Raw genomic sequence first — 18,232 nt, forward strand, 5'->3', positions numbered from 1 at the left:
CTGTGCATAGTATGCATTGATACTCCAAAAGCCCTTTTACATGGGACAACCTGTCGGGCAAAGATGCCCAGCAGGTCATTCCAGCGATAATCGTTCCTGTGGTTTTACATTCATCACTAGTGAATGGAGGCAGAACAGGGTTGGACCGCTGAGACCACCACCGATCATGAGAACAGGGGTCTGGTGCATCCAGTCCCAGTGACTAGACTTCCTCCGATCAGTTCTTTATGCCCCAACTGACAATTAGAGATGCAGGAACACGATAAAAGGGAGCTCTGCTTCCACATCACGAGCAGGAGGCAGCATCTACTTACTAGACATGTATGTAAAAATCAGTCAATTATTTCCCCTTCAGGGAAAAACTTACTTAAAACAGCTTGTTCGTCAGTGGAGCCACCATGGACCACCCCAAGTACTCTGCTGCTGGGTGCCGAGTAACAATTGTTTGCTTTGAACCCCCTGAACTATGAAATTATGTGCCCCCTACATACAGAATGGTGTATATCGGTGCCCTTTATGATGTAAGTGCTAATTGTAAAAGAAAGAAAATCACCGACCATAGCTGCAGGCCAGGGGCGTAACTAAAGGCTCAGGGGCCCTGATGCAAAACGTGAGCTAGGGCCCCCCCTCTATCTGTACCCATACCCATACCTAAACCATGCTGCACAGAAACAGAACTTGAAGCTTCTGGACCCCAATGCAAAACCTGTAACAGGGCCCCCAACTATAATTCATAGTACTCGGCTCCCTATATGGGGAAGAGAGGCCTTATGGGCCCCCTAAGGCTCCTGGGCCCGGGTGCAACCGCATCCCCTGCACCCTCTATAGTTACGCCCCTGCTGCAGGCCTTATAATGTAAAGCACATTTAGACAAAGGGATGAGGTAGGATTCTTCTTTATGAATTAATTAAACAGCCAGCACATATACAATATGACGTGTTTCGAGAACACAGCCTCTTCCTCAGAAATGGCTGGATGGAGTACTACACAATACAAATATGCAGAGAAAGATGAAAAATAAGTTAGAGGAGCGGGGAAACAAAAAAATAAAATTCAAGAAAGAATAAGAACAAGGATAAAATTAGTAGACTTAAATAATAAAATAGATACCCCGTTTCCCTGAAAATAAGACACAGCATGATTTTCCAGAATTTTTGAGGATGCAAAATGATTTTTCAGGCTTTTTGAGGACGCTTGAAATATAAGCCCTACTCCAAAATTAAGCCCTGCTAACAGTTAATTTAAAAAGTCAATTTAAATAGTGTCCAGGCAGCTATACATGTAAAAAAGTTAAACCTTTTTGAACAAAAATTAATATAAGACACTGTCTTATTTTCGGGGAAACACGGTAGTTAATAGTTGATGAGTAGGCAGGACGGTCGTAACAGTTGGCCTTTATAGAACGTAATATTAATTCATCAAAATTCTACCTTAGTGGCGAAGAGAGCGCTACATGCAATGAATGAATTCATAGGAGTGCGGACAGCTAATAACTAAATAAAAATGATAAACGGACGAAAAAGTAACTTCATTAAAAAAATACATCGTCATAACGATAAAAAAAAAATATATATATATATATAAATATATAAAAATTACTAGATTAGTAACATTAGTAGGATGTATAATTAAAAGCGCCAAGTATGAATGAAACATAAAGCAGTATCGACCCTACTAAGCATTAACCTCACTTGGGTGGCCGCGGATATGGATACCTGGCAGTGCAGGCCATTTCTATGCCGGGAAGGTGGATGGCCGTGTGAGTATTAGTATTGTATAGAAGAACGATGCAAAACATTCTGTCCAGCAATAAAGGAGTTAAGGATTAACCAGAAATGCTCTGTCTATAATTAGTCGCTGAGCCGCTGCGGTTGGGCCCAGGTCACAGTGCAGGGTGGACAGGAGGACCCGCCGATGTCTTATCACTGTGGAGCGCCATCGCCGACTGTTACTAGTACATACTCATAATAACTATACTCTAGTCACATCCAGAGCTGTGGCTACAATTCTGTTGCTCTCCTGTTAGATCTCAGGCTTGATGCCCCCTATTGGGTTAGTGTTTGTGCGGCCCGTGCTCTTCTGCTGCATTGCATTGCGGGAGATGTCGTGTTACACACCATGACACACACTCACCCAGGGCCCCCTGACAGATGTCCGTTCTGGTGGCTCCACCAACAATGAACTGCGGATCCGAGACAATTTCCTACAAAGAGAAACAAAGGGGGTGTCATCATACTGTCACAGAACCCTCTGAATAAAAATGAGAGAAACCCACCCTACATAAAGACTCTCTGTGATCTGAATATTTATGAGACCCCCCATCCACCCTACCAAGTCACCCCTCCACAGTCACATTTACCATCTCTAATAGTAAAGGATTAGAGGACGTAATGTGCTGCATCTATATAGAAGTCCCAGTACACAGGACTCCTTCACTCTAGGCCTCATGGTAGACCCCACAGCGGTACTCACCGTTGGCCGCTTCCATCGGACCCCTTGTACTTTGCTGGAGCCTGGACCTAGTTCCTTGAAGCCCAGGGATGAAGTGACGGCTGGGAAGTGGGGGTCCTCAAACAGAGTGCCGTCCTCCAGGCAGGACTGACGTAAACTCTCATAATCCTGGTTGAGGTATTTTACGGCGCAGTCATGAGATCCCACACCTGCCGCCTTCAGCCTATCGATCTGCAGCTTTGATGCGATCCCACCAAAGGGCATCATCTTCCTGTCTGAAAGAAAATGGGAACCATAAGAAACCCAGGACACATGGCAGCAGGGTATCCATACGGTGCCAAGGGAGCGTCAGATGAATGATGACCAGCCAGGAGGAGGTTGTCGGCAGATTATGGAAGACTGATGGAGTCTTTGAGAGAGATACTACATAGTGAATGTGGGAGTCAAAGATAAGGAAGGTGGCGTCACCAGCGGCAGATACACAACTAATGTGTTATACAATTCATCACTGACCATAGGACACATGATTCTCTGGACAAGAATTTCCTTCACAGACTGGAGTTACCTGCAGTCTTCTCAGGGTAGAATAAATGATGAACTATTGAAGTTTTCATTCTAGCCACTAGATGTCAGCACAACTGGCATGACCAATAAAGAAAACCATCTCAGTTTACAGGCTGTTGCAAAATGAAGGTAATCGCCACATGAGTGGCAGATTATCATAGGAGCCATTTGTGTGGCTATTGAGATCTTGAGGCTCCCATGGCAGCCCAAACCGTCCCAGAATCTTATTATCCTGTGAGGGGCACAAAGTGGAATTAGCAATGTGTTGGCACAAGAAGGCACCAGTACTTACGGTACAAAGGAGGCAACACTTCTTGTAGTGGGCATTATTACTGTGCGGTGGCACTTACTGTATGGGGGACAAAGTGAGGGCTGTAACAGTGTTTATGGCATAAAGAGTAGTCACTATTACTATGAAGAGGTAGAGTGACAGTGGGGTAGCAGCACGATGGGAGGAACGTGTAGAGACAAGGCATGGTTGGAAGAAGTCATTGTAACGGTCTGGGTCCAAATAAGAAAAATGAAGAACACACAACTCCAATCAGAGGAGAGGTCACCTGTAATCCCTGGAGGTAACTGCACTGTAATCACTATCACTGATTACATTATTTTGAAAAGCGTTGCTGACGACTATCGTTACAGTGAAAGGATTGGGAATGGGAGGTGGTGTGAACACTAGTCTACTTAATTGCCCCCCAGCTCAGGATCACTAGTGAGCAGGGCAATATTCCTATTATTCTGCTGGAGCCTAGATAAGCAAGTGTTATAGGAACCGGAAAGGCTGGGTTCACATGGGATGGATTTGCCACGGAAATTCCGTGCGGCAAATCCGCCCGCGGCTCCTAATCCCGGCATTAGCCAGCCATGTGGACGAGATTTTGCAAAAATCTCGTCCACACGGGGCGGCCAATCCGTTGTGACAAAGCCGAGCAAAACCGGCGATGCAGTGCGGAATTGACAGCCGCAGCATGTCAATTCTTTTTTTTTTTCCGTTGCAACCTCATTCCTCTCTATGGGGAGAGAAAGCTGCAACAGAATGCCGGGGCCGAACCGCTCCAAAACACGCGGCGAAATGCTGTGGGTTTTGAAGCTGCGGCTCTCTGACGGAAATCTTGCGGCTTTTCGGTGCGGCCAAGCTGCAGGATTTCTGTCCTGTGGGAACCCAGCCTAACGAGTCCTCAGTCCCAGCTTGTAAGTACGTGGTGCGCGGCATACACCAATCAAATCAGCAGATTATAGGGGTGCACTTATTACAATATGCGGGGAGGGGTGCTGGTAATATCTGCCCCTCCCCAACTCTGACAGCACATAATATAGAATATTTACTCGGGGTCATCGTCTCGCCCTCATCCTAATTACACAGATTAATGAACACACCGGAGGAGGAACATATAAAGGAAGCTCTGCAGGTGTGTACCAAGAGGTGCGAAATAATCTGCAGGAGGTAGATAGAGCAGAGAGAGGTTCTGCAGATCCCTAGAGAGGTCAGTGGTGTAATAATCTGCAGCATATATCACTATATCTATCAGGAGCTATAGAGGACAGAGCGATGTTCTGCAGATCTCTAGAGAGGACAGTGATGCGATCTGCAGGATATATCACTATATATCTATCAGAGGTACACAGAGTAATGGTCTGCAGGACTCTAGAGGCCAGTCATGTAATAATCTGCAGGATATATCACTATGTTGCTGTGAGGAAGTAGAGGGAGGATGGAGCGATGTGCTGCACATAATTCAGTACTGTAATAGTCTGACTACTGTACATATAGAGGAACTACATGAGGTTTTCTCTACACCCACATTTCCATATAACAGCTGATTATGAGATTTAAAGGGACAGTACATGAAAAAAACAACACACTGTGCTCTGCGGGTGTGAGGAGGCGGAGCCTGACAGGGACTCTCTGCTGCACGCAGACCCTGTACTGGCAGAACACAGTAGATTAGTTTTGACTGGACTGTCCCTTTAATAACATCCCCCATGCCATGCAAGAATCCTCTACCTCATTACAGCCTCATGCCCCCCAGGATACCAGGCAGCACCCAGATTCTGCCACTCTGCCTGGGTAGTACCATATGTTCAACGCTCAAAGCCCCTGCTCTTGTCTAACACTGCAGATGCAGATTACATCCAGGCCTCATCCCGGCGGGCGCCCCATCGCTGGGCCCTGAGTCAGCACTGAACCCGAGCCAAATCCCAGCAGTGAATGAAGCAGCGACCAGCGCTCATCTACACTCACATACCATAATAATCCTGCTGCTCTACAACTGATGACATCACTGTGCTGTGATGTCACCACTGCTGACCTTGGCTACGTGTGACCTGTGCTGCTCCACAGGGCGCCGGCCACCAGCTTGTAGGGTGGTATCAGAAAGATGCAGGCTGGGGGCAATCTGCCCAGGCAAATGATGATCTTGTACTGTGTGGCAGAGTCTTGTGGAGATACGCGAATCATCCTACTTCCGGCTCTGTCTCCTCCTCTCTGATGTTCCAAGGCACCGCTGTTAGCCAATCAGTACCCCTGCAACACAATCACTTAGCTCTGCTACTGTACATAGGTTATGCACTTGATTCTGGGACTGTATCCATGTTATAATGTAGGTTCTGGTACTGCATCTATGTACTGACCTTGGGTCTGGTGCTGTATTTATGCTATGTGCTTGATTCGGATGCTGCATCTATGTTATGAGCTTGGTTCTGCTGTTGTATTCATGTGCTGAGCTTAGTTCTGGTGCTGTATGAATGGAGCTTGGTTTTGGTGCCATATTAATGTACTGAGCTTGGCTCTGGTACAGCATCTATGCATTGAGCAGTTCTGGTGCGGTTATGCTGCCATCTTACTGCTTTCCGCACAAGCAGAATACAGGCCTATCAGTGCGTTATACAGGGAGGGTCCGGTATTTTTTGGACATACTTTTTTTGTGGTTTAGGTGTGATGATTTTCAGCGTTTTACTATCCCCTATAAACGCCACATCCTTCTGCGCGATGTTTTATGCCCTCATTGACTCTGGAGGTTTCCAGCTGTCGCCGTCTCTCTAGGATTTCTACATTACCCAGAATCCTCCAGTAAGTTGTGCGAGACGCTAAATCCCGCAATCATCCAGCTGCCTAATAAGGATCGTTAATATGACTAATCATATAAATATTTATACAGCTGCTCCCGCTCAGAAGCCGCAGACCTGTGGAGGCCGGATCTGTGCGGGGCGCGATTACTAACTACGAGGAGGTACAAGAGGTGAACGGTTCTATCTTCCTTGACCGTCACAAATAAATACGGATGCTCAGCTCAACATCACGCGTGTCAATGGGCAGAGGAGGACAAGCTGCTGTCAGACAGGTCTGCTGCACCCCAGGATACCAAAGTTCAGACCCCCGGTCCGACATCTCACCCCAAAGTCCAACCCTCGGTCCGATATCCCCCTCACAGTCCGCCTGGACTGCCCTGCAGGGATAATGGTAGGAGGTGATGGGAGGAGCTTTGGTAATAACGAAGAGCATTATTTTATATATGGCAGGACTTTGGAAAAAAAGTTTTGACCATTACCACCTCGTGACTGATTCTTTGGCTTATGTTGCAACCGATTCAAATCCACCACAAGACACCCTCCTGGCCATATTCTATCCACGCCTGAGCGCCATGCCCGCCTCTATCCTGCCACCTCCAGGCCAGCCCCATCTTTCTACCTGCACTCCATGCCAGTTACTTGATGACCAAGCCCAATTTTAGAACCAATTACGGTCCCTCCACCACTAGACTCGGCCACCTCTGAGGAGCAGATCTGAAGCCTACATACCTGAGAACATCGCCGCCATGTGTGCCAAGCAGCAGTGTGTGTGAGAGCTGGAGCCAGAGAGATGTTGATTGCAGGTAAGTAAAATAAAAAGAAAGAAGATGGTGAGAAAAGTAAAAATTTACAAAATCATGAAGAAATAGTTAAGAGTGAGTATTTGCCGGACATTATAAGGCCTCCCTATAACCACTATAATACCTATAACGCTCTTGCTATTTCCCTCCATTCTCTGCCAATGATATAACACTACACCCCATTCTCACTGGATAGGTGTGGTGGAGTCATAGGAGATAGTATGGACAATCTGTATCTTACAGAAGACCATGCAAAGACACTCCATACCAGAAACAGCTGAAAGCTCGTGTAGGTTTATAATAGAAACAAAACTGCAAAAAAAGCCCTTATAGTTATCCACGCTGTACAATTATATATATATATATATATATAGTCTGGATACATTAGAGACATGTCTGATATACTATACATGCTCATATATGTACTAATCTCCCTGAGTCCAGAGAGGGGGAATTGCTGTGACTTAAAAATGGAACCGCAATGGGCACCCACATAACCTTAAGTAACGTAAACTTATTCATATGTCATCTTGAGGATCCACCACATATCTGGAAAGTAAACTACATGTAAAGTATATAGGACCCAGGAGGATGGGAGAATTTGTATAGTGAGGGATGGTGGTCTCTCTGCCAACTTTTACACTTGGGTTTTCAGTATGCATCAGGTCATAATGTCCTATAAGAGAAACATCTATGAACAGTAATGACAGAGTGGAAAGAGATAGTACAGAGAAACTTACAGAAGACCATGCAAAGACACCCCCACACTAGAAACAGCTAAGAATTAGTGCAGGAATAGAAGAGACAAAACTCAAAAATGACAGCCCCTATAGTTCACCACACAGTACACAGATATACAGCCTGGATAGATTCTAGAAATTCCATATATCTCTAGAATGTATCTAGAGATATATGGAATCCATATATGTACTCATCTTCTCAAATCCAGGGAGAGAAAAATGGGGACTGGGACGTGAAGAACCTGCAAAATGGAACCGCAATGGGCACCCACATAACCCCAAGTAACGCAAACTTACTAGAGATGAGCGAGCATACTCGCTAAGGGCATTTGCTCGATCGAGAATTGCCCTTAACGAGTACCTGCCCGCTCGGGAGCAAAGATTCGGCTGCCAGCAGCGGGCGTGGAGCGGCGGGGGAGAGCGGGGAGGAACGGAGGGGAGATCTCTCTCTCCCTCTCTCCCCCCTGCTCATGGCCGCAACTCACCTGTCACCCGCGCCGGCAGCCGAACCTTTTCTTCCGAGCGGGGAGATACTCGATCGAGCAATTGTCCTTAGCGAGTATGCTCGCTCATCTCTAAAACTTACTCTTATGCCATCTTAGGGGCTACAACATATCTAGAACATAAAGTACATATAGAATATATAAGGCTCAGAAGGATGCAGAGAATGGGGGGGGGGGGGTCATATAGTCCGGTCCCTTTGCCAATCTTACACTTGGGCTTTTAGTAGGCATCTGTCACACTGCTCTGTAAGAGAAGCATCTATGGCACAGTCACTTCTCTATATCCCAGCAGTAGTGACATCACTGAGCATACAGCGCTGATTGCAGTAGTAGGCTGATGCTATATACTGCTTTATATATAATGTCTGTGCAATTGCTTCTGCCATCAGTTCTTGTAAATTCTCACTTCCACAATTACTAGTCAAATATTTATAGAGAGCATTTCCCTCCAGTTATCACACAACACGTCCGCTTCTTATCAGCTCCCGGAAACGGGCGCAGTTCTGGAGAACCGTGTGGAAGTGAACCCTGCTACAGCATTTTACTGCGAGTTCTCCTATCATCCCGTTCTGGAACCAACGAGACCTTGGTCCCAGGAGCTGACAATCTAATGTTACTAGAACAAGAGATTTGGGATTTCCTCTGTTTTGTTGTAGTGGACATTTTTCTAGGAACTGTTGCCATATTGGTACTGCCGCTCAGAAGACGCAGCGGGGACCTCATAGCAACCCCTCACTGTATATACAAAGCTGCGGATATGAGGAGACACATGGTAGCTATGGTTTATCCCCAATATCTGAGCTCTGTGTACAGTAGATCCACCATTAGAAGAGGACGTTCACACAAAAGTGGTGGCAGACCCACTTCTGTTCACACAGCTGAGGGTTTGTTACAATGTATCAGGTTAGACAACCCCTGTGAGCTAAATACATCAGCAGCAACAAGCTCCACTGCCCTGGACTCTAAACTAATACAGATGTAGCAGTGCCAGGCTTGACTGGCACAATGTAGGTATCGTAGGGTGTCTATGCTTTTTGCGTAGAGCCGCAGTTATTGCAAAGTAACGGATATGCAAATAGCGTAGCACACCGGACGTTCAGTAATCAGATGCGGGGCAGCGCCCGTTGGGTGTTGCTACATCTGTAAATGTTACCTGAACTGTTACATTGTAACAAATCCCAAAGCAGTGGTGTCTGCCAAGAAGAGGAGTAAAAGGTTACAGAGCGTTCTGGTTTTATGCACATAAGGATTTAGAAATTGAAAGTTTTGCAACTTTCTTAGTCTTCTTGTTTCTATTGTCATGTTCAAGATCTCTGTTTGCTGTCAGTGAATGAGAACACTTGTCTCGGGCCTCCCTGACACGGGTGTTCAGCAAAGTGCCGTGACTTTACTTTCACTTTCGGCTGCAGCTCCCTGCGGCCGACAGCCGAATTTAGCATACCTCATCATGGACCAGGTGCGCTAAACATCAAAAATAGAACAGACTGCGCTCGAAAATTGCAGCGCGATCGAGGGGAGTCCTTTGAGAACAGTGGGAGCATTGTACCGCGATTAGTGCGGTGCTGAAAACGTTGCGTTAATCACGGAAAAAAGCACCCGTGTGAGGGAGGCCTTAGGGCTAATGCCCACGGGTGGGTTTGAATTTTGGGATCCGCGTGGGGCATCTGTGCGGTTATTCCGGAGTTCAACCCGTGCATAGAAAATTATGGGTGCCCGTAGCTTAAAGCGTGTGCGTCTCTGTCACATGCACAGTAAGTAATGCCGCGGGCAGGGTGGGATTCCGCGGTGGGGCTCTTGCTCACGGCACCCGACCCACCCGTGGACATGAGGCCTTAGAGGCAGTAAACCTGCACACAGCTAGTCCTGCGTGCAACTGAGAAGTGGTTACAATTGTATCCAGTCTAGATAATGCTCTGCGAGCTAAGTCAACCAAACTCTAAACCGACACATTGCAGCAAACTGCCAGAGACTTGTGCAGCGGCTGCGGTATTAGGCCGCTCTCACACAGCCCGCTTTTTACTGCGATTAGGATGGCGTTTCAAATGCCGCACTAATCGCGGTACACACCATCATAGATCTCAATGGGGCTTTGCAGACCAGCGCTCCGTCAAATGGAGTTTTTCTAACAGCTCGATTTTCATGGTTTTTAATGCATCTCAACCATTTTATAAAAAAAATAAAAATATAATAATATATATATATATATATATATATATATCTCATGCATATGACCCCATTCAAAAGAATGGGGTTGATATTCCTGTGAGATTTGTGCATCTTGTATAAATCTTGTGCCAAACTGCCTCTGAATGTGGACAACAGTTCTCATTCACTGACAGCAAGCAGAGGTCTCGTAAACAGTGCAGAATTGAAGTATATTGGAAAGTTGCAGAAGTCTTCCTCTTTTCATGGTTGGCAGGTTATTTACATAAAACCCCTTAACGATCCACCAATCAGGAGAATTGTGGTGCCAATTAAAGTAAAACCAATCGATTCCGACCCTCCTTCTCACGGGCGTATATAACATTTATGTGCGCAGAGAATAGAACCCATTCATTTCAGTGAGTTTGTTCACATTTCCAGATTTTTCACGCACATTTCGGTTGCACAAAGAACCCTGCAGCATGCGCTACTAGATGCCAGTAGAAGTCATCGGGGAAGGGGGGGGGGGGGGGGGCGCAAATGCAATACGCAAGGAGATGTAATATGCTGCATAACTCAGCTGGGAAAAGAGCCCACTGGAGCTCATTAGACCGGCGCCGCTCACACAGGCGTTTGTAAAAATAATGCGTTTTTTCACGCAATGTTTTTGTGAGCATTGGCCTGTGTTGTTACTGCATTTTTAGCAGAGTATGAACACAAGCAAAGCAAGCTGATGCCATCACCACTTCCGTTTCCCCCTTCCGGTGGCATGGAAGGCTGCATTGAAAATAGCGCACAACGTTTTACTGTGATCTTAACGCATCCCGTTGATTTCAATGAGGGACGCACTGCATTAAAAAGCACCGCAACGCCGATAAATTGAACATAGTGTTTAGAACGCGTTAGAAATGCCGCGCTAAAATGAATGGCGGCTCAGTTTCAAATGCCCGCTAAGTGCTGTAAAAAAAAAGTGCCCATGTAAGAGGCCTAATTAGATATTTCAAGCAGGGAGTCTTTTTTCACTCCGTGCCAATGAGCATGCCCTGTGGGCGGAAAAAGTATGGCACAATACGCCGATCAGCACTAAAAAAAAAAGCCTCCTTCAGTGCGCAAAAAGGTTGTGCTGAGGCGCGCACGAACGGGCACACACTTGTGTGAAGGACCCCCAAGCGCCGGATTCTGTACGGTGATGGCGCCGCCTTCAGAGTTTCTGTCTCGTATCTTTCAAATTCTGACCTCCGTCACATGAATGCCCCATTCTTCTGACGGTGACCGCTTGTGTACAAAGGAGCGGTGCCTCACCTGTAACAGGTAAATATTAGCGGACAGGACATACAACAAGGGCTCCACTCCTCACCCAATTCTCATGCCTCACCTGCGACAGGTAAACATTGCAGAACTCTAGCAGCTCTGTCTGCGTACCTATTCACACCCTGCAGGTAATGACTCAGATGGAGACAGAGGTGCCGCTTGCCGTACTCCTTATTGACGAGTCTTAAAGGGGTTATCAAAAGGTTAAAAAAAACATGGCTTTCTTCCAAACACAGCGCTACCCTTCTTTGTGGGTTGTGTCTGGTATTGCAGCTCAGCTCCAATTCACTTCAATGGAGCTCAGCTGCAATACCATACACAGCCCTATGGATAATGGTGGCGGTGTGTTTAGAAGAAAGCAGCCATGTTTTTCTAACCCTTGATAACCCCTTTAAAAGGGAACGTGACAGCAGAAAATGACCAATTGAATAGCCATGATCACAGGTAGAATTAGAATGAAAGGGGACATTATATATATATATATTAGTTCGCAGAGGATCCACCATTCACTATAGGTGATGGTCACAGATCACCTCCTCCCCTCTCTGCACAGGTCAGAAAGTATGCCCACAAGACTCTCCAATAGAAGTCTATAGGCAACAGTCACAGCTCACCTCCTTCCCCCTATTGCACAGTTCACAGAGCATGCCCACAAAACGCTCTCATATTGGTTTATAGGTAATGGTCAAAGCTTACCTCATTTCCCTCCCAAAATAGGTCACTGAGCGGCCCCTAGCACTCTCCTATTGAAGTCCATATTTGACAGTCAGAGCTCACCTCCTTCTCTCCCTGCACAGGTCACAGAGCATGCCCACAAAATAGTCTATAGATGATGGTCACAGCTCACCTTCTTGTCCTCCTTGCAAAGGCCACAGAGCATGCTCACAACACTTTCCCATAGAAGTCTATATGTGATTGCCACAGCTTACCTCATCCCCTTCCCTGCACTGGTCACAAAACATTCTCCAAAACCAATCAATAGGTCCCCTCCTGTCCTCCGCTGTCTCTCGGGTCTTTGAGGCTGCTGTAAAGCAGATCTCTAATGCTGCTAACCGAATGAGAACTGGCTGGCTGGTCAAAGCTTCTCCCAGCAGAAACAGTTGATTGTCGGGTTGCTGAGAGCGGGACTCGGGGCGATCAGCTGTTTACATATTGTTTTAGTCGCCCAGAGGACTTGATCATGTGATCTCTTCATTGACACATTATGCCTATGGCAGGGCGAAACAGAAGTACAGAGATGCCAGACTTGCTTGGGGGCTGATAGGGTGACAGATGACATCCGCTCACCACTGGCACCATTAGGCCCCAAGATACGAGGCACGTGTCACTGGTAACAGGCATGGTGCCCCAAAGCTACTGCCTTGACAGGTAAAACAAAAAAAAGTTTGGTACAGTGTTAGGGCGCATTCAGACGACCGTATATCGCCCGGGTATTCACGCCGGCCGATATACGGCGTCTCTCTCTGTAGGGGGGAGGAGGCTGGAAGAGCCAGAAGCAGTGCTCTGAGCTCCGCCCCCTCATTGCCTCCTCTCTACCCCCTCCCCGCCCTTCTGCACTATGTGCACTGAAAGGGGGTGTGGCTAAGTTCAGGGAATTAGCTCTGCCCCCGTCTCACCTGTCCTCATTGAAAATAGTGCAGGGGGTGGAAAGGAGGAAGAGAGGGGGCGGGAGCTCAGAGCACTGCTCCCGGCTCTTCCAGCCTCCTCCCCCTGCAGAGAGAGATGCCGTATATCGGCCGGCGTGAATACGCGGCCGATATACGGGCGTCTGAATGCGCCCTTAGGCAGTAGAGTGAAATGTGATTGTTCCCAGTTAGAGAAACCAAGTCATCTTGTAGTATGATATCTTTTAAGGGCTAACAAAAATACATGATGTTATAGCGAGCTTTCCAACCTACTAAGGGTTCTTCCTCAGGCATAATGGAATAGATCTGAAGAGGCATATATATTCTATATAAGTATTACACACATATCAAAAGGCACAGACACGGTGTGATTAATCTCCACTTAAAACAATACCAGAACAGGATGAGTAGAGGAGTTAATACTTAAAGGGGTTGTCCCGAGAAAGCAAGTGGGGGTATACACTTCTGTATGGCCATATTAATGCACTTTGTAATATACATCGTGCATTAAATATGAGCCATACAGAAGTTATTCACTTACCTGCTCCGTTGCTGGCGTCCCCGTCGCCATGGTGCCATCTAATTTCAACGTCTAATCTCCCGATTAGACGCGCTTGCGCAGAAGGGTCTTCTGCCTTCTCTTGGGTCTCGGCACGAACGGAGTTCTGGCTCCGCCCCTTCTACGCGTCATCGCGTAGCTCCGCCCCATCACGTGTGCCGATTCCAGCCAATCAGGAGGCTGGAATCGGCAATGGACCGCACAGAGCCCACGGTGCACCATGGGAGAAGACCCGCAGTGCATCGTGGGTGAAGATCCCGGCGGCCATCTTGGTAAGGTAAGTAAGAAGTCGCCGCAGAGCGGGGATTCGGGTAAGTACTAAACGGTTTGTTTGTTTTTAACACATGCATTGGGTTTGTCTCGCGCCGAACGGGGGGCCTATTGAAAAAAAAAAAAACCCGTTTCGGCGCGGGACAACCCCTTTAATTAGTCCACTGATAAGGGATGTGAAAGTTTTATGGTCTCTGAATTGGTGTTAGGGGGTCACCAGGCTAGAGTGTTATCTCTGCTTTACACTCCTCATATTCTCCAGTGATGCATCAATCCACTTCTGATATTCATTCCAGTCTTGAGAGTGTCAAAGATGGTTATAAACTTGTACACCCAAATTCTTCTATGATGTTGAGATTTGAAGTTGCCTTTTAAGGTGGGCTATGGACGGGACCACATCGAAAATTCCTTTGTCTACAGCCAGGCCATCAGATACAACCAGATCTGTTCTAACCCAACAGACAGATGAACATTTACATCTGAAAATCAAGGCTACCATCCCACCTTAATTGATGGCCAAATCATCAGAGCCACCAGGATACCTAGAAGTCAACTACTCCAATACACAGAGAAGGAGGGAAACAGTCATGTACCTCTAGTAGTGACCTACAATCTACAGCTAGAGGTACTAAGGAAGACTGCAAAGAAACTCCATCATACCTACACAAGGATGACCGTTTGAAAATCATATTTCTGGATCCACAACACAACATAGAACATATAAAGGTTACTATAATAAAAGGCAGCTTGAAATCTCCACATCATAGAAGAATTTGGGAGTACAAGTTTATAACCACCTTTGACACTCTAAAGACTGGAATGAACATCGCATTGAAGAATATGAGTCTATAGCAGAGATAACACACAGGCCTGGTGACCCCCTAGCACCAATTCAGAAACTGTAAAACTTTCACATCCCTGAACAGTGGACTAATTAAGTATTTACTCCTCTACACATCCTGTTGGTATTGCTTTAAGGAAATTAATCACACCATGTCTGTGCCTTTTCATATATATATATATATATATATATATATATACACACACACACACCTTCGGATCTATTCAATTAAGCCTGAGAAAGAACGACCCACCCTGTGATCCTATTCACATCATTGTCGCAAGGCCACACCGTGATCTCTGGTCACACAACCGCTGTTGCGACCAAAATTCGCCATATAGCTCTAGCCTCAGCTGGCTTCACATTAGGATTTGTGAAAACAGCGCCGATTCAGTCCTTCGTACAGAAAGCTACAGGGGGACGGTAAACAGCACAAAATCTGGACAACAGCATGGGGGAGAATATGTGAGACTGAGAACTGCCATGCTCAGCACTTTTCTGTCCAGTGTAAAAGACTGATAGGGACATAAACTATGCAAGATAACAACCGAAGACGTCCCATTTCACATATTGTCCCCTATGGTGCAGGCCAGCGCCCTCCTAGTCTCCATCTGGAGGAAGAAAACCAGCAAAGGTGCTACAAAAGATAATGTGAGCCGAGCCGATACAATGTATCCACTTCATTCAGTGTTTTGAATAAACATATAAACAAATATCAACTTGGAATGCTTAAAGGGCCGGTAACCCTGATGTGACTGGAAGAGGAGAGGCTGATATCCATCACATCTTGCATCTGATGTAAATATCTCCTGTGCTGAAGACAGTCAGAGACATCTTAAAGGGGTTGTCCCGCGCCGAAACGGTTTTTTTTTTTTTCCAACCCCCCCCCCCCCCCCCGTTCGGCGCGAGACAACCCCGATGCAGGGACTTAAAAAAAAACCGCACAGCGCTTACCTGAATCCCCGCGCTCCGGTGACTTCTTACTTACCGGTTGAAGATGGCCGCCGGGATCTTCTCCCTCGGTGGACCGCAGGGCTTCTGTGCGGTCCATTGCCGATTCCAGCCTCCTGATTGGCTGGAATCGGCACGTGACGGGGCGGAGCTACACGGAGCCGGCATCCTGCACGAGCGGCCCCATTGAGAACAGAAGAAGACCCGGACTGCGCAAGCGCGGCTAATTTGGCCATTAGACGGCGAAAATTAGTCGGCTCCATGGAAACGAGGACGCTAGCAACGGAACAGGTAAGTGAAAACCTTCTTATAACTTCTGTATGGCTCATAATTAATGCACAATGTACATTACAAAGTGCATTATTATGGCCATACAGAAGTGTATAGACCCACTTGCTGCCGCGGGACAACCCCTTTTTAAGTCCGGCTGCACACGACCAGGTCAGATTCTGCATGCAGGAGCCTGCAATGGAATCAGACATTGCGCCCGGCTGTCGTCCGTGCGTAGCGGTCATTACTTCTTCTCTTCTCTACCTCGGATTATTCACACGGCTCGCCGTCAAACATGCGCACTACAGATTTTTTTTTTTAAACCCTGCTTTTCCCATGTTATTGCCTAGCGGTGACGCGGAATCCGCGACCTTTCTGCAATGTGAATTGCAGACAGGCCGCGGGTTAAACGGCTTCCATTGACTTTGTCCGTGCAAATAAAGGGCATGCGGCAATTTTTCCTCCACGAGAAAGAAAAAAAACCTAAAAATAATATTGCAATTAATTTTCAATCGTGTGCAGGAAAAAGGGCTTTTCCATAGCATCCTACAGAAGGTATTTGCTGCGGAACCCGGAAGCGGTCGGCCGCCCTGGATTCCGCAAAGCAAATCCACCCTTGTGTAGGCGGCCATACAGTAGTGCGTATTTCTACGATCACCTTGACTTTAATGGGAAATTTCGGTATGCATCACGGACCAATCCAGGACAAGCGGCAAGTCTTTTTCACTCGCGTAAATATGTCCGTGAAACCCGCTTGTCTGAATACCCCAATGCACATCAATAGGATTTAAGCTCTCCGTATCACAAACACCCGTGTGAATGAGCCCTTAGATGAACGCCCCCCTATGAGGTCTTCACTAGGCTCCATATTCGGCTCTAGAAGTAATGCTTTAACGCCGCGCACAATGGAGTACGGCACGATTATTCTTCACACACAGCTCTTAGGGAACGGCACATTGACTTCTATAGGTGTTGCATTAGAGTTGGCATCTCCTAGCCTGGCTGATAACAGGGAGCAAAAGATTATATTCACTATCCTATTACCCATAACTGTCCCATCTGAAAGGGAAGATAACAGGGAGCAATAGTTTGGGGTGGGGAGATTGCAGATGTAGTGTCCCTTTAAGGGCCTGTTTCTGTCTTGTTGGAGGGCCCCTGACTGCAGTCCCATCCGTGACGCCCCGCGTGTCCGCTGCGCCACTTCTCACACTCATAATCCATCTCTTCACGGAAGTTATTTAAACACGCTGGGCCCGTTGCCAACTGCCCCTGGGGGTTCTGGGTAATCTGCACCACCCAAAATAAACTTGAAATCCCGCATCCAGAAGGCAGAGCGTCTTCCTTCCCGGCAGGGACAGGGTTAACCGGGTACGGTCAGGGAGAAGTTTGGGGGGAAAGTAATGGGATTTACCATCGGCGATAAGAGGACAGCAAAGGGTTAACAACTGTCAGAGAGCCGCAGCTGGGTGTGTCCCCCCCCCAAAGTCTAAAGGGTTAATAATACTTACGTAGCGCTGCTGGGGTCCTCGCTGCCTGGTGCTGGCGGTCCCGGCCCCCTGTATATAGCTATATATGTGTGTATATATATATATATATATATATGTATATAGGAGGAATCCCTGCAGCTGCTGTCTGATACTTTGTATCAGCCCAGGCTCTCCCTCACTGCTGGTGGGCGGGCTCAGAGGTGGAAGGGGAGGAGTCTCATCTCTTAAAGCTACAGCTGCACACCCTGCAGAAAAGGCTGTCAGGGTCCGTGAGTCACAGAAAAAGCCGCAGCAGGCGAGACGTGCTGCAGCCGCTGCCAGGAGCCGCAGGAGATGCCAGGAGCCGCAGAAGATGCCAGGAGATGCCAGGGCGCGTTCACACTGCGAGTAATTTCATCAAGTCACAATGACCTCAGGATCCAGTATTGTCAATAGACCTACATCTTTTCCGCGTTGATGTAGAAAACGTTTTTTTTAAGTCCTGGAAAATAGGACCAATTTTTTTGTGCAATTTTCACAGAATATTTTGCGCTTTTGGGATTTTTCTGCGCAATTTCTGTGGGCCGGATGATGTAATTAAAGGTTCCGCACACTTTTTTTTATTGTTACCATGGGTTTTATATGCAAAAAAGGCATCACACAAGTATCA

The 18,232-nt window shown here is 47.0% G+C and overlaps 1 protein-coding gene across 6 annotated transcripts in view; it reads right to left on the reverse strand.

Moving 5' to 3' along the window:
• The window catches only part of CAPN11 (calpain 11), a 37,909-nt gene extending 20,162 nt beyond the window's left edge, over positions 1 to 17,747 (reverse strand). For 2 of the 6 annotated variants that reach the window (XR_010791143.1, XM_066595226.1), the window contains exons 1-4: positions 12,510 to 12,557; positions 6,814 to 6,860; positions 2,473 to 2,722; positions 2,134 to 2,203 (exon numbers count right to left, since the gene is read on the reverse strand). Coding sequence is in view for 5 of the 6 variants with exons in the window: in XM_066595226.1 (XP_066451323.1) it covers positions 2,134 to 2,203; positions 2,473 to 2,722; positions 6,814 to 6,860; positions 12,510 to 12,542 (400 nt within the window). In the remaining variant the exon portion in view is untranslated. Of the gene's footprint in view, positions 1 to 2,133; positions 2,204 to 2,472; positions 2,727 to 6,813; positions 6,861 to 12,509; positions 12,558 to 17,604 lie in introns of those variants that run through there. The other 4 variants (XM_066595228.1, XM_066595227.1, XM_066595230.1 and 1 more) reach the window with 4 other exon arrangements.
• Positions 17,748 to 18,232: the final 485 nt, after the last annotated feature.

The sequence above is a fragment of the Eleutherodactylus coqui genome, chromosome 3 (assembly GCF_035609145.1).
Source record: "Eleutherodactylus coqui strain aEleCoq1 chromosome 3, aEleCoq1.hap1, whole genome shotgun sequence".
NCBI lineage: Eukaryota > Metazoa > Chordata > Amphibia > Anura > Eleutherodactylidae > Eleutherodactylus > Eleutherodactylus coqui.